The sequence below is a fragment of the Chaetodon auriga genome, chromosome 4, assembly GCF_051107435.1.
Source record: "Chaetodon auriga isolate fChaAug3 chromosome 4, fChaAug3.hap1, whole genome shotgun sequence".
Taxonomy (NCBI): Eukaryota; Metazoa; Chordata; class Actinopteri; order Chaetodontiformes; family Chaetodontidae; genus Chaetodon; species Chaetodon auriga.
This window is the reverse complement of record NC_135077.1, coordinates 29937537-29950785: the sequence shown is the minus strand read 5'-3', so window position 1 is coordinate 29950785 and position 13249 is coordinate 29937537. Positions and strand designations below refer to the sequence as shown.

At 39.7% G+C, this 13249-nt stretch overlaps 1 protein-coding gene across 3 annotated transcripts in view; it reads right to left on the bottom strand.

Moving 5' to 3' along the window:
* Positions 1–13249, bottom strand: part of LOC143319929 (glutamate receptor 2-like) — a 180364-nt gene that overhangs the window by 113622 nt on the left and 53493 nt on the right. For all 3 annotated transcript variants that reach the window (XM_076729206.1, XM_076729208.1, XM_076729209.1), the window contains exons 4-5: positions 7220–7341; positions 2644–2718 (exon numbers count right to left, since the gene is read on the bottom strand). In XM_076729206.1, the coding sequence (XP_076585321.1) occupies positions 2644–2718; positions 7220–7341 (197 nt within the window). The remainder of the gene's footprint in view (positions 1–2643; positions 2719–7219; positions 7342–13249) is intronic.

Here is a 13249-nt window from a genome sequence, read left to right as displayed (position 1 = left end):
ATGTCCGGTGTTGTGTGAGCAGAGGAGAGCCAAGTGTTGAGGTTGAGCAGCCTGCTGAAGCTGCCTACACCTCTGCCACAGGTGGATCTGGGGCCGGAGACCACTGTAGATGTTTTCTCTTTTAGTTTGAAAAAATGAGAGGAAGGAGGTGTATATGTCGATTGTAAATGACTGGGAACTGCTGTCTAGGGGGCTGAGGAGTTTGTTGAAAGTGCTTTTGGGTTTCTGGAGCCCAACTGAATTAGTTGAGAATAGCAGGTGGATTAGGCACAGGAAAAGGCATCTTTGTATTGCTGCAAATTGTTGCAAAAAGTTTTCATCAAGAAGAGTTCGGGGGTGTATCAGGGAGCAGAGTGGTTGAAGGAAACTGCTGGTTTTGATGGGTACAAGCTGGTCGAGGCAGGAGGAGAGAGTGTGGTTGTAGTCAGTGAGGTCGGAGGGGCTGTGAAAGTCAATGAAGGGAGAAGTGGACATTTTTTCAGAGGGAGAATGAGAGTGAGGTAGGGGAAACAGTTGAGTTTATGGAAGCTAATCGTGCATTTTTGCTTTGGCAGTCAGGTGGGAATCTGATCCTGCGCAGGATGAGGAGAGCCCAACTGCCCCTGCCCATCCTCACTACTTTCTACAAAAGCACCATCGCATCTTGACCAGCTGCATCTCTGTGTGGTGTGGAGGCTGCAGTGCTGCTGACTGGAAGAACGTTAGGAGAGTGGTGAGGACAGTGGAGAAAATCATTGGGACTTCTCTCCCCTCCATTCAGGACATTGCACCCAAACGCTGCATGTCCCATGCCAGAAACATCATCAGGGACTCCTCATACCTCCACCATGGTCTGTTCTCCCTGCTGGCCTCCGGAAAGAGGTTCTGCAGCATTTGGTGCAGGACCTCCAGGTTCTGCAACAGCTTTTTCCCCCAGGCCATCAGACTGCTGACCTCTAAATGTGTACTTTTGCACCATTGTTACCACCTTAGGTCTCTCTTCACAACTGCACTTTAAATTAACCATAGTATATATTTATGCTGCTTATTTTTAACTTACTGCATATTCCTACTGCTATTTTCAACTTACTGTATATTCCTGCAGGTTATTCTACTCACTGTTCTATTTCACATACTGTATATATCACAATACTCTGCTGTTTATTTTAACATACCTATACATACATACATATCACTACACACTTTTATATATATACTTTTTAAAATATTTTTCAACCCTGTGCTGAGCTTGTTGCAAACGAAATTTCGTTCGGTGTACACTTGCTGTCTACTGAATGACAATAAAAGCTGTCTAAGTCCAAGTCTAAGAATGTCGATGGTCATGGTGATGGCATATTTGCTTTTCACTGGACAGCCACAATATGGCTAGCTGAGGGGAGTCAGAGCACAATATGAATGGGCAGAGCAACACAGCAGCTGTATCCATCACAAAAACACAATGCTGAGCCAAAACATGAAGATTTCATTAGGTGCCAAACCCTCACCTTTGTTTTGTTATTTCCTGCTCTGTTTTGAAGATTTTCCTTGTGTGTCAGATTTTACTTTACTTCCTGTTTTTTCCCACCTTTGTGATTGTCTGAGTTGTTTCACCTGTGCCTGATTGGTTCTCCTACCGTCTATTTAAGCCTGTGTGTTCCCCTTTGTCTTTTGTCAGTTCATCCCTTGTTCTTGAAATTCTCGTCTGTTGTGAGTGTTTCCTTACCTTTCAGTTTGGACTGAGTTTCTTGTTTTTTCCCTGGACCTTGCTTGCTTTATGAAATTTTTGGACTTGGTTCCCTTTTCATTGGACTTTGTTTGCCTTATGGACTCCTTGCTTTTGTTTTTAACCCTCACCAGCCTCACCCTCCCATAAGTCTTTGTTTGGTTTGCTCTTTTTGATATTAAATGTATTGAACTCTACCATTTCCATGTTTGGCCCTCATAAACAAAACTTGCTTTGGCTGTATAATTAGCATCCTTCTCCTGCTGCATTATCCTAATAAAATAGGATTATGGTTCCTAGACCTGTCAGCTAGTTGAACTTTGCATCCACATGCTTATGCGAGCAGATTTTCTCCAGCATGAACTACGTTAAAAGCAAACATCGCCTCATGGATGACAGCTTGCAATCCTGCGTGAAGAACAAAGTCACGTCTTACAGCCCTAGTATAGACAAGCTCTGCAGTGATGTTCAGGAAGAGAAATCACATTAATCAAGTGATTAATAGCTAATAGTTATTATCTTGCACATATATATTGATATATTGGACCCTGAACTGATGTAGTTGTGTCTTATGTAGGCAAAAAAGGATGACGGCACACTGAAATGGACTTGAGTCATAATTAATTGCTTTTTTAAAGCAAATATGCTACAGCTATATGTTTTATTAATTTGTGGGCTGCTACAACTACAACAAAAATAAAGTTCAACAAATGGACAAGAAAAAGCTCTTTTTAAAAAAATAAAATCATCTAATGCAATTTGTTTGAGTAATCTCAGATTATCTAAGAGGACACTTGGAAATGGTGTTGTATTTGACAAAGATATCCAGTACTGTAGCACCTTGAATATGTAGAACAACCTTACTTGGTGATGGATGGCTGTTACTACATAAATTACATATTATTAGTAGTAACAGTAAATGTGACAAGATTGGAATCAACCTGCTCCATGATGTCTTTGACTTTGTCTTGTTCACAGTCCAGGATGATGCGTCGCTCCTTACGGATCTCCAGGTCCTAAAAAACACAAGTATTTAACAATATTCAACATCAAAGTCCTTAATGTTGAGTGTAAAATAGAGGTCAAGTTAACATTAAAAAGTCCTGTCACGTGACATTTTAAATTATGTATTTAAATGCAACCAAAGAGCGGGGTAAGTAGAGAGTTTTTGCAGTGGACCCTTACACATTATTTCCAGAGCACAGCAGGTCACCTGAATATGTATAATCAGAGTGTACAGAGAGATGGATGCCACCGTGAACAGAACACATGAAACAGTCTGAGAATCAAGATGGTGGCCATCAGCTGCTAGACCACTGATTCAAACATACATCCCTCCCCATACATAAAACCTTTTTACTTCTATTGTCACCATCTATCGTTTGCTTTTCACATTCAAAAACATTAAGCTACCAAGGCCATCTGGAGGAGTACATCAACAAATGTTTCAACAGAATCTGCATCATGTCTAAGAACAATTCAGACAACACAAAGCTTCACTCCAAAACCCCCAAAATTCCCAGGTTTAATCAACACATCCACATCCCTGAAACATTTTTAGCACACAGCTCACCACTGTCACCACCGAAACAAAGCCATGGAGGAAACCATTCTGGACTTCCAAGCAGGCAGTATGAAATACAATCTAAACTGGATTAAACTGCCATTCCTAAACAAACCACAGATGACCCGACATCATTTCACCACGTACACTGTCTGGGACCAAAGAACACCAACAACCCATGGGCCAATCATTGCAAAACGTGAACACTACAGGGAAGGGAAGTCAGCAGGGAAGCACACATATTCACCCAAACAAATAAATAAAAGCAGAGAGTTTTATGTCTGAGGACATCAATTCATTTCTTAACCACACTGACTTCCCACGAGTTAGTAAAAAACAAACCAATACACTTGATTCACCAAGAACATACGATGAACTTTCCACTGTACTCAATCTTAGGTCCATTAACAAAGCACCAGGACCCGATGGCTTCCTTACTGAGTTCTATAAACACTTGTGGTTCATTCTAGCAGATTTGTGGCCCTAGCAGATTTGTGACCCTTTCTTCCTGAGATGAAGGAGAGGACAGAAGGACATTCGATGAGGGAAACAATTTAGGGTGCAATTCATTGTACCTAAGGAATTTACGGTATAGTATAAACCCTAGGAGACAGGATGAGTGCAATCCTCAAATGGTAATTGTTTTGGGGGAGGCATGATTTACTAACACTAGGTGTATGTGATAACCAGTTGTCCTGTTGTTGCCAGACAGCAAAAACAGTCAAGACATTGTGGAGATCTGCAGAGAACACTCTACATGAGTCTTCCCTCCATGCTGCATGTATTAAAGAGACCTGATTCATCACACCGAGTCTGTAATTCTTTGGGTAATTAGCAACTCTCAACGATCAACAGGAAGAATTTCCCTTACAAGATAGTTGTGCCTTCTCATGAAAGCAGCAACCTTCTCCAGGAAGGCACTGGACAGATGTGATATCAGTTTCTTGAGTAAGTCGTCAACTGCTTGATTCAATGCTTGAATGGTGAAATGAACCTGTCTCACTCTTTCATTTTGTAGATGGTTCTATGCTTTTTCTAAGATCATCCTAGCTCTGTGGCCTTTCACCATGGAGCCTAGATGTAGGCTGTTTGATATGAGTCTGTGTTGTCATCATGTCAGGTTAAACTGTAGGTGGTGTCTGTAGTCTACAATTTTCCTGGCAGATCTCTCATACTCCCATAGGATTCTAAGGGTGTTCGTCCAATACTCTCTGAGTACTGGCATTCTCATATACATATATAATGGGTCTACAAGTTTACATAAGCTGTGGCTTTTGTCAACTCAGTCATCAGTCCAAAATAACATAATCATATCGTGGGACGTGGTAAAATTATAAATATTCACTAATGAGTATATCTCAGACTTGGAAATATACAGTATGTATATATGTGGTGTGGGATTCATGTCCTGTGTATAAAACCAATATTTAACAGGAATTTACTGTAAATATTGTGTAAATATTTGGATAATCACTTAAAAAAAAAAAGGCCTAATGCTTTGTATTTCATGTGTTTTACGTTTTGTCATTATTAATACAAAGGCAATAGTTATAATGCCATTATTATTATTATTATTATTATTATTATTATTATTATTATTATTATTATTATTAAAAAACACATCCAGAACTTCCAAACACTGACAACCGCTGACAGCACGTCTTCATTATTGCATACTTGTTATGAAGAATTATAAAATACTTCATACATTTGTCATGAATATTCTATCTCCCATCTTTTGTCTTTATAGTCACCCCTTTACACACCCACCTGTTTCTGTTCATGTCATAATTTCTTAGTTATTTGTTTATTTATTTTTCTTTCTATCCCTCTCTAATACTCCTCTGCCGCCATAGTATTATTAAGGTATATAAGAACTGTCCCTAATGGCTGGAAACACATTCAGGGCGCTGTAACGGTTCTCTCTGGGATTGGGCAGCATGAGGAAGAAAGGCTGGACCAACCTTTTTCTCTTTTCCTCATTTTTACTCATTTAAATAAAACTGCCTGTCAATCCCTAATAAACTGGGCCTCTCTTTACGGTCTGGGAGCATTTTTATAAGGGGGGATCAAGCCCACATATCTCCCTTTCTATACCTTCCCTTAGTTTTCCTACATTCATCCACCCACCCCTTGGAATGACTGTTCAGAGTGCACAGACATGCACACACACACCACACACACACATACACATACACACACACACACACCACACACACACACACACACACACACACACACACACAGAGAGAGAGAGAGAGAGAGAGAGAGAGACTTAGCCATGTTTCCATAATTTTCAAGGACATAGACTTACATTCATTTTCTGGAGACTTAGACACACACACAAAGCATATCGCCTTTATGTTTTTGCACACACCATGGGACTGTGAGAAACATTATTTTGATCCCTCTATAAGTCCTGTGCATGTGGTGTAAATGACAATAAAGTTGACTTTGACCTCTTTTTTTTTTTTTTTTTTTTTTACTTTGATACACAAACATCAAACCAACGTAAGGCACAGCTGTTACTTCCTGTGAAATTCTGTGAACTGGCCTGCGTTCCCAGTTCTTGTCTTCCTTGCGCTGTTTGGTCAGTGTTTCGTCTTTTTTCTTGCAATAACAATTAAAAAGAAATTGGAGTGTACAATAGACATAAATAAAGACTAAACTTTCCAACAGAAAATCCACTTCTTTGGAGTAAATATCCTCTAGAAATCAACAACTACTCATTCACTCCACCCACCTTGATCTCTGCTGTTTGCTTGTTCTTACAATTTTAGATAATTTGGTGGGTAGTCAACAAGCGTATAACTGTCTCACAACACTGTGTCTGTTTTTGTTATTGCTAGTACTAAACACATTTCCTTGAATCCCAAAAGAAGACATTGGCGGTTTCACAAGATGAAAAAGTTCCCCTTTGTGCTCAGAGCCAGTGTGCATTGTCATACTGGAGCACATGGTTAAAATAATATTCAGCATGATTGAAAATAAATAATAAGGTAACACTTTCTATGAAGACCACATCTATAGTGCATTATGAGTGCATTCATAGTGAATTATAATGCTCGTCATAATAAATCATAATTCATTATGACTACACTCATAATGCTTTATGGTGCACTATATCAACAGTTATGAATAACTATAAATCTAGCTTATAATGACTTAGAGATCCAAGGGTCTTATGAGTGCTCTTGACAGGTTATAAACTACAGACTGACGGATCGGGCTTTTAATACGTTTTGACTACTTGTACCCCTCTATACACACACCTCAACAACAGACTGTTGTAAGGGCTCATAGGATGCTATAATACTCCATGAACGATCATAAGTTATCAATGTATGCTTTAAGTAAAGTGAAGTTCATATGGTTGCATCTGCAATGCAGCATACCTCATTGTAATGTTTCATTGTTAGTAACACATTTGCATGCATTTAAAAGAATCTATGCTGCATCATAAGTCATTATGTCAGATACTAAAATATAAAGACACTACTAAATACGTAGACATAATAGTTTTCAGCTGAAAACATGGTTTTGGGGTTAGTTGCTGTTGGTATAAAACACTCAAAGCGAGAAAAAGACAAAACACATTTTAAGTCTCTCTATTTCTCAACTTTATTTTCAAAATACAAACCTTAACACTTAAGTGCAAACATGTGGCATTCATTTTAACTTGTAACCATGGCAAACATTTTTAAACTTTTAAACTCTCTGATTTATTATGATGAGCATTATAATTCACTATGAATGCGCTCATAATGCACTATAGATGTGCTCTTCATAGAAAGTGTTACCAATAAGGATAATAAAAAATCGTGTCTTCCCTGTTTTGAACTGGGAGGAGACACTTCATGACACACTGTGTCATCAACCACTTCTTTTTACCTGTCAGGAAGGAATTTTAAAAGAGCATAACAGGTGGGTGGAGTATAACAGAATATCGGTACCTGAAACAGAGAGCGGTAGGCTTCGTCCTTCCTCTCATCTTTCAAGTTTCCTACATTTATTGCTGTGACAACCCATTTTTTTTCTGCTGCAGTGTCCAGTATTACCTGAAGAGTAGACAGACCTACACACAAAAAAAAAACACATGATCAGTTAAATTGGAATACTTGTCTTTTTACTTTAAAGAGATCAAATCAGTGCGCTGCAGGTAAATCAGAAATGCATTCCTTTTAGAAAGTTGGGCTCCTACATTCCCTTGGAGATTTTGTAGCTTTATTGTCTGATGTTTTTTATTATTTTTATAAGTGTTTTTATTAATTCCTTGTTTACTGTATAGTTTGTTTGGCAGTTGTGTTCCTGTTACCAGGTCTCTCTTGAAAAAGGAGGATGCCTGGCAAAAAAGAAGACCAAATCAAATTTTAAGAAAATTGAATCTAATACTCAATCTGTCATTCATTCTTAATCCTTTCAAGTTCTTTATCAAATCTGTTTAGGTTCAGTTTTCAATGTGAGTCATTTTTAGAACTAACTACAACTCTACAGTTGAGATTCAGTTTATATCTGTACTTTTTGTTGTCCAAGAAGGCAGTAAGACTACTATGAAATGTCAGTTATGTATAAGACAAATGAAATGACAGCTATATGTACACATCACATTTTCACAAGCTTCTTAATGCAAATACTGGAGGTTGGGGTGCAGAACTATTCAATTTGTATACATGAGGATATGTATGTATACATATTTTAGCTTTCGTTGTTGTTTTACTGTACTTGCTCTACCTTTGTAAAGTGTCCTTGAGTGTCTAGAAAGGCACTCTTAAAGCTAGTTTGATATGAAGGGATTCTTGTATCACTCAGAATAGTAGGGTGTCAAACACCTCTACTGTGTGACAATGAGGGACTGCCAGGTGTTCATTGTGTGTGCCTCTGAGGCCACAATTGCCCAGCCTGGGTCACTAAAAACCCATTCATAACTTGATTCATTGATTGAGTGACTGTCACATGACTGGCTACTCACCTGTGACCTAAACCTATTTCCATGTGTGAACAACCCACAGCATGTGTGTGTGTGTGTGTGTGTGTGTATACACACACATACACACATATATATATATATATATATATATATGTGTGTGTGTGTGTGTGTGTGTGTGTGTGTATATATATATATACACACACACACACACACATATATATATATATATATATATATATATATATATATATAGTGACGGCCCCAGGGCCTACTGTGTGTGCTCTGTCTTGCAGGTACTCAACTGGGTGGAGCTAGGAGGACATTAAGTAACTGGGAACACCTGGCCAGTGTTCTCAGGTTACTTAACCCCACCTGTCCAGGGGTTCGTGCTCGTCAATCACAGCAGCAGCAGCGGGCTGCTGCCACGCTCTCGTCGGTCTTCACCACGCCATGCTGCCTACTCATTTTTGAGTTATTGTCTTTTGGTTTCGCACTGACAACATGCACCACATACTATACAACACACCCATGCACCCACACACACCACTGACACTGATTCCCACACCCCATAGCATTTTTCCTTGTTTGCATTATTTAATAAACTTTTGTTAATTTTTGGAGCCACCCGTTTGCGTCTCCCTTATTTGTTGCGGCCTACGAGCCGGCCGTAACAATATATATATATATATATACACACACACACACACACACACACACAAACACACACATATATATACACACACACATACACACACAAAAAGGAAGAATATATGTGTGTATAAGTATATGTATACACACACACACACACATATATATACACACACACACATATATACATATACATATATATATATATACACACATATATATGTGTGTTTATATATGTGTGTGTGTGTGTGTGTGTGTGTGTGTATGTATATATATGTATATATATATAGTGTTTGTCTGTATTGTTGTATTGTCTGTATGTTTAAACTGCCGCTGCAATGGAATAATTTCCTAATGACCTGAGATGGTTTTCAGGCCCCTCCAAACCTCTCTGGTGTTGTTCCCCTCCACCTCCCTTCTGTAGCTGTAGCTGTAGCTGTACCTTGCTTCTCCTAAACTCCCGTTTCAGCTCCCACTGCACCTTTGTCCCCTGGTCTAAAGACCCTCTTCTTCTCATTCAGGGGACACCCAGGGTTTGTTGTAGGCACAGTGTTTTCCACACAGAAGTTAATGTAGTCCGTAATGCAGGTTGCTAAACTGCCAATGTCCTCCCCGTGTGGACTGCACAACACATCCAAGTCAGTGGTGTCAGAGCAGTCCCTAAGTGCCATGCTGGCCATCTTCTCACATGCCTGATGGTTGGTGGTTGTTTATTCACCAAAGGTATGTATGCAGGGAGTAGATAAACCAGACTGTGATTGGAACGACCCAGTGGGAGGAGAGGTGATGAGCTGTAAGCAGGAGGGCCTGCTGGTGTGATGTCTGGCGTTGTGAGACTACTGTGTGTAGAAGCTCGCATGCTGCTGCGGCACTGGCCAACGGGGGGATGTACACAGATATAGCGATAACGTGCAAGAACTCCCTCGGTAGGTAATATGGCCGATGGCTAAGAGCTCAATGTCTCTGGTGCAGCACCGCTCTTTTACCCTGATGTGCCCTGGGTTACACCATCTGATGTTGACAAACATTGCTATGCCCCACCTTACCACTCTCCTTCGCTCTCCTGTCCGCTCTCAGCAGTTGAAAACTGTCTAGTGCAAAATGCGAGTCCAGCATAATCTCTGTGAACCAACTTTCTGTGAAACATATGAGGCTACACCCCTGGTACTCCTTCTGCTGTCTGCTTAGAGCAGTTAGCGCTTTCGTCTTATTTTGGAGAGATCTCACTTTTCTCATAATAAGAGACAGTATGGATGGTTTACGTCTGTGAAGGTTCTCATTCACCCACGTCATTGTACTTCTATGTGCTTCCAAAGGCAACTGGACTTGTTTGTGATTCTAGAAGACATTTCACCTCTTATCCAAAAGGCTTCTTCAGTTCTAACTGACTGGTGGGGAGTCTCAGGCATTTGTCCTCTTGCAGGATCAAAGCTCCACCTGGCATCAAGCAAGTTTGAGTGGTTGGATGGCTTCTTTCACTTCTTTTTCAAACCATCAGTCTTCCCTGGCCAAAATATGTCCATTATTGTCCTCAAACGAATGTCCCTTGCCCTTGAGATGTAGGTGGACTGCTGTGTCTTGACCTGAGGTGTGTTGTGCCAGTGCATTCTTCGCTGCATAAACTACATTGCTCTGCTTGTGTGGGTGTTTTGTCCCTGGGGTGGACAAGTTTCTGCCTCAAGGTGTTGCTGGGCTTGAAATGAACAGGGATTTGGTGTTTGTTGAAAATCCTTTTGAAAATCCAGTGCAGGAGTTTTTTGGATACTCCTGCACTGTAAGGAATGACAATGTTGTTCTGTTTATGGTCCCTTTCTTCTCTCTTGTTCACAGACACAGAACTCACATGATGCTAGGTGGAGCTATGATCCTGCTAGAGGACAAACGCCTGAGACTCCCCACAAGTCAGTTAGAACTGAAGAAGCCTTTTGGATAAAAGGCAAACATCTTCTAGAACCACAAACAAGTCCAGTTGTCTTTGGAAGCACTTAGAAATATGGATTGTTTGTACCGTCTTTTCTTGTCCCAGCACTTTGCCCCAACTCTGCATCCCCTTCTCCTTCTCCTTATTTCCTTGGGGATCTCCGTTCTTCCCACTGGGAGTACGCTTATATTGCTAAGTGCAATCAGCTGTTCTCGAGTGTTAACAATGGACTCAAAGTTCAGTGGATCTCCTGAAGTTGGTGGAAGTAATCCACAAAGTAGAAAAAAACAAATCCTGAGTCTCATCAGTAGTACATCCATATGTACGCACGATTGAACGAGAGTAGTAATGGGAAAAAACACAAAAAAGACACACCAATACAAAGGAAAACGGCCGGAACTGCCGTAACAAGCTGCCACCATTTTGAAAAACAAAAAAAAAAGTAATGAGTACGAGTATCAACATGAATGCTGTTTTTTCTCATAAAAAAACTGCTGAATGAAAGCAAACTGTATTTAGTTTTCACACACTAAAGCAGACAAGCATATATCCACACTGTGAATATAAGTACTGTACTATAGTTTGGTCAAAAGACTATAACTGACTGAAAATCAGGCACTGATGGGAACAAAAAATCAATCTTGAAACACACAGAGAGCCAATGCAGTGATTCTAAAACCGGTGCAATATGTGCCTGCGTTCTGGTCCTCGTAAGCACACGTACAGCTGAATTCAGTAGAAGTTGTAAACTTGTGATGTTTCTTTTAGGAAGACCAGATATCAGGGCATTGCAATAATCAATACGACTGGAGATGAAAGCATGCATCAGCATCTCTGTGTTTGCCTGAGAGAGAAACAGGCGGACTCTAGCCCCATTCTTTAAATGGTAAAATCCTGTTTTTGTAACGTATTTAATGTGTGGAATAAAATTGAGCTCACAGTCAAAAATGTCGCCCAGATTTTTTACATGATTGGATGGATGTAAAGACAATGTTTGTAGTTTTGGTAAAAGTTTCACTCTCTGGGCCTCAGGAACAATGATTAAAACTTTGGTTTTGTCCTGGTTGAGCTGTAGGAAGTTTTCTGCCATCCAGGATTTTATGTCTAAAATACAGTTAAAAAGGGCACCAAGTGGCCCTGTGTCATCAGGAGACATGGAAATATACAGCTGTGTACCATCAGCCTAGCTGTGAAAATTGATACCATGTCTCCTGATGACACTGCCAAGTGGGAGCATATATAAATTACAAAGAATCGGGCCTAAGATTGATTCTTGGGGCACACCACATTTTTTTTCATGTATTCTCGAGGAGCATATACCCAGACTTACCAGGAATATTCTCTCTGTGAGATAGGAAGTGAACCACTTAAGAACAGTGCCAGAGAGGCCAACCAGGTGTCTGAGTCTACTTAAAAGAACAGTGTGATCTACTGTATCGAAAGCAGCACTTAGATCCAGTAGAACAAGGACTGAAAGCTTGTGTGTGTCCAAAATGCACCTAGGTCATTAACAATTTTGAAAAGTGCAGTCTCTGTACTGTGATTCATCCTAAAACCAGACTGAAACTTCTCAAAGATTGAATGATTAAGTAAAAACTCATTCAGCTGAATAAATACTATTTTTTGTAAAATTTGACTTAAAAATGCTAAGTTGGATACTGGTCTGTAGTTATTAAGAATGCTGGGATCCAAATTGTTCTTCTTCAAAAGAGGCCTCACTACAGCTGTTTCAAAAGCTGCAGGGAAGATGCCTATCTAAAGAGAACAATTTACAATGTTTAAAAGCTCTACTTCAAAGAATCCATAAAATGTTTTAAAAGTGATGTTGGGATAGGTCTAAAGGGCTGGTTGTTGGTTTAACTTGGGAACTTACTCTATCAAGCATGTGAGCATCAACCAGGACAAAACTGTCCAGTGTTTCCTCGCGGTAAAACACGCATTCAGATGTACTAAAAAAAGTATTTTGATTTCTTACAATTGTGGATCTAATTAAATCAATTTTACCTCTGAAGTGGTCTGCAAAGTCCTCCAAAGAGAGTTTGTTGGAGTGTGTTGGAACTTGCTGGAACCCAGAATAATTAACTGGTCAATTGTGTTAAAAAGGATTTTAGGGTTATCATTGTGAAGTTATTCTGCTAAAATGGTTATTTCTTGCTTCTCTCAGAGCCTTGTTATACATTTTTAGTTGCTCACATCTGGTAGTTAATTGTTAATTTATTTATCCTCCATTTTCTCTCTGCCACCCTGCAATTTCTCTTCAGTTTTTTGATGTCTTCATTTCTCCACGGCGTTGTATGCTTAGTTGGGACTTTCTTTAAAACTGGTGGTGCAACACTATATCTATAGTTGTCTTTAATTTACTGTTCAAATCATCAACAATAAAATCACAAGGTGCAGGTAAAGAAACTGGAGGATGTTTATCTAAAATGTCAATAAAATTTGCGGCCACCTCAGGTAATATAGTGTTTCCTGACTGTTCTCACTGTG